This window comes from Chrysochloris asiatica, unplaced genomic scaffold (genome assembly GCF_000296735.1).
Source record: "Chrysochloris asiatica unplaced genomic scaffold, ChrAsi1.0 scaffold00089, whole genome shotgun sequence".
Classification (NCBI taxonomy): Eukaryota; Metazoa; Chordata; class Mammalia; order Afrosoricida; family Chrysochloridae; genus Chrysochloris; species Chrysochloris asiatica.
In genome coordinates this window covers 11418906-11420130 of record NW_006408607.1, presented here as the reverse complement: position 1 = coordinate 11420130, position 1225 = coordinate 11418906, and the positions used below count along the sequence as shown (strand labels likewise).

Here is a 1225-nt window from a genome sequence, read left to right as displayed (position 1 = left end):
TCTGCCCCGTTTCAGGTAAACTTTTCAATCAACACCAATTATGTGGTGACAAATAACTAGGAATGGTGACATCTTTGGGTCAAGACTCACAAGGTAGAATGGGCTCTGGTGCTACGGTTCATCTCCAACAGGAATATGGCACAATGGTCAGGACAAGCCACACCAACACTGGACCTTTAGTGCTGGTCACACATTCAGATCAATTCTCTTTAGCTAGCGAACCAGGTGAAATAACTGAGTTTTAAAAAGGTTTTAAAACGAAGCCTAAGTATGTTTAAAAACCATGCTCTTGACATTATTTTCCTTTCAAAAATTGACATGAAACACTTTTCACTCTAATAGCCCAGATTTTTGCCCTCACTTAGCCTATTATTATATAGCTGCAAATAGACTATCCTGCCTCAAGATGTAAACATAGGGGGGAAAAAAACAAAAACAAAAAAACTTAATGGCACCTGCATAATCTTTTCTACACACTGCTGTTGGATGGAAATTTTTTTAAAAATCAGAAAGAAAGAAAGGTTCCATCTTAGATTCTCACAAGCTCTTGTTCCACAATCCATGAATCCGACTCTCATGCTAAGGTGACAGTGTATGTAAGTAGGTTTTTGTTTTCAGTGAAGGAGACCTAGGGAAGATTGTTATTTCTCTATTTTTCTTCAAGAGTTATCATATTGTACGTGCTCCTCAAAGCCCTCACTTTCTCGAACTAGAGCTCGTTCCAGGATCACACGGTTTTCCTTATAACGCTGGCTGTCTTCAGTGGCAAACTCATAGATCCATCCCAGTTTGCTACTGTAGTTTTTGCAGCTCAAGTCTCGATTCATGTGGCGGCCTGTAAGCATGACCCGGTCTTGAAATTTACTGTACTGCAGGTTAACTACCTTGTTAAGAAGGAATGACCGGCCGGTGGCACATGTGAAGCGAGTGGAGATGAGCTCGGAGTGGTGGGTTAGGATCGTGTTGCAGTTCGCACAGGAAAACAGGCAGGTGCCACCAATGTGGTCAAGGAAAATTCTGCCCAAATTTATAGGTGAAGTTCAAAACACCCTCAACAGCTGTGAGACTCCCAGCTCCCTGCAGCTCCTTTCACCTCAGTTGGGATCCAGAAACTTTGTTTGGTGGTAGTTACAGACTATGACTAGAAGAGACATTAGGAAATTCACTACATCACAGGCCACCTGTCTGAGGCCAAGTGTTCCAAAGAAGCAAAACCAATGAAACA

General features: G+C 42.1%; 1 protein-coding gene across 1 annotated transcript; it reads right to left on the bottom strand.

Annotated features, from left to right (window-relative positions):
- Window positions 1-659: 659 nt before the first annotated feature.
- On the bottom strand, window positions 660-1019 carry LOC102825244 (protein yippee-like 5-like; the record flags this gene model as incomplete). The annotated part of the gene is made up of 1 exon (XM_006866312.1): window positions 660-1019. A coding segment is annotated over one exon (360 nt), but the record flags the coding sequence as incomplete, so codon positions are not given.
- Window positions 1020-1225: the final 206 nt, after the last annotated feature.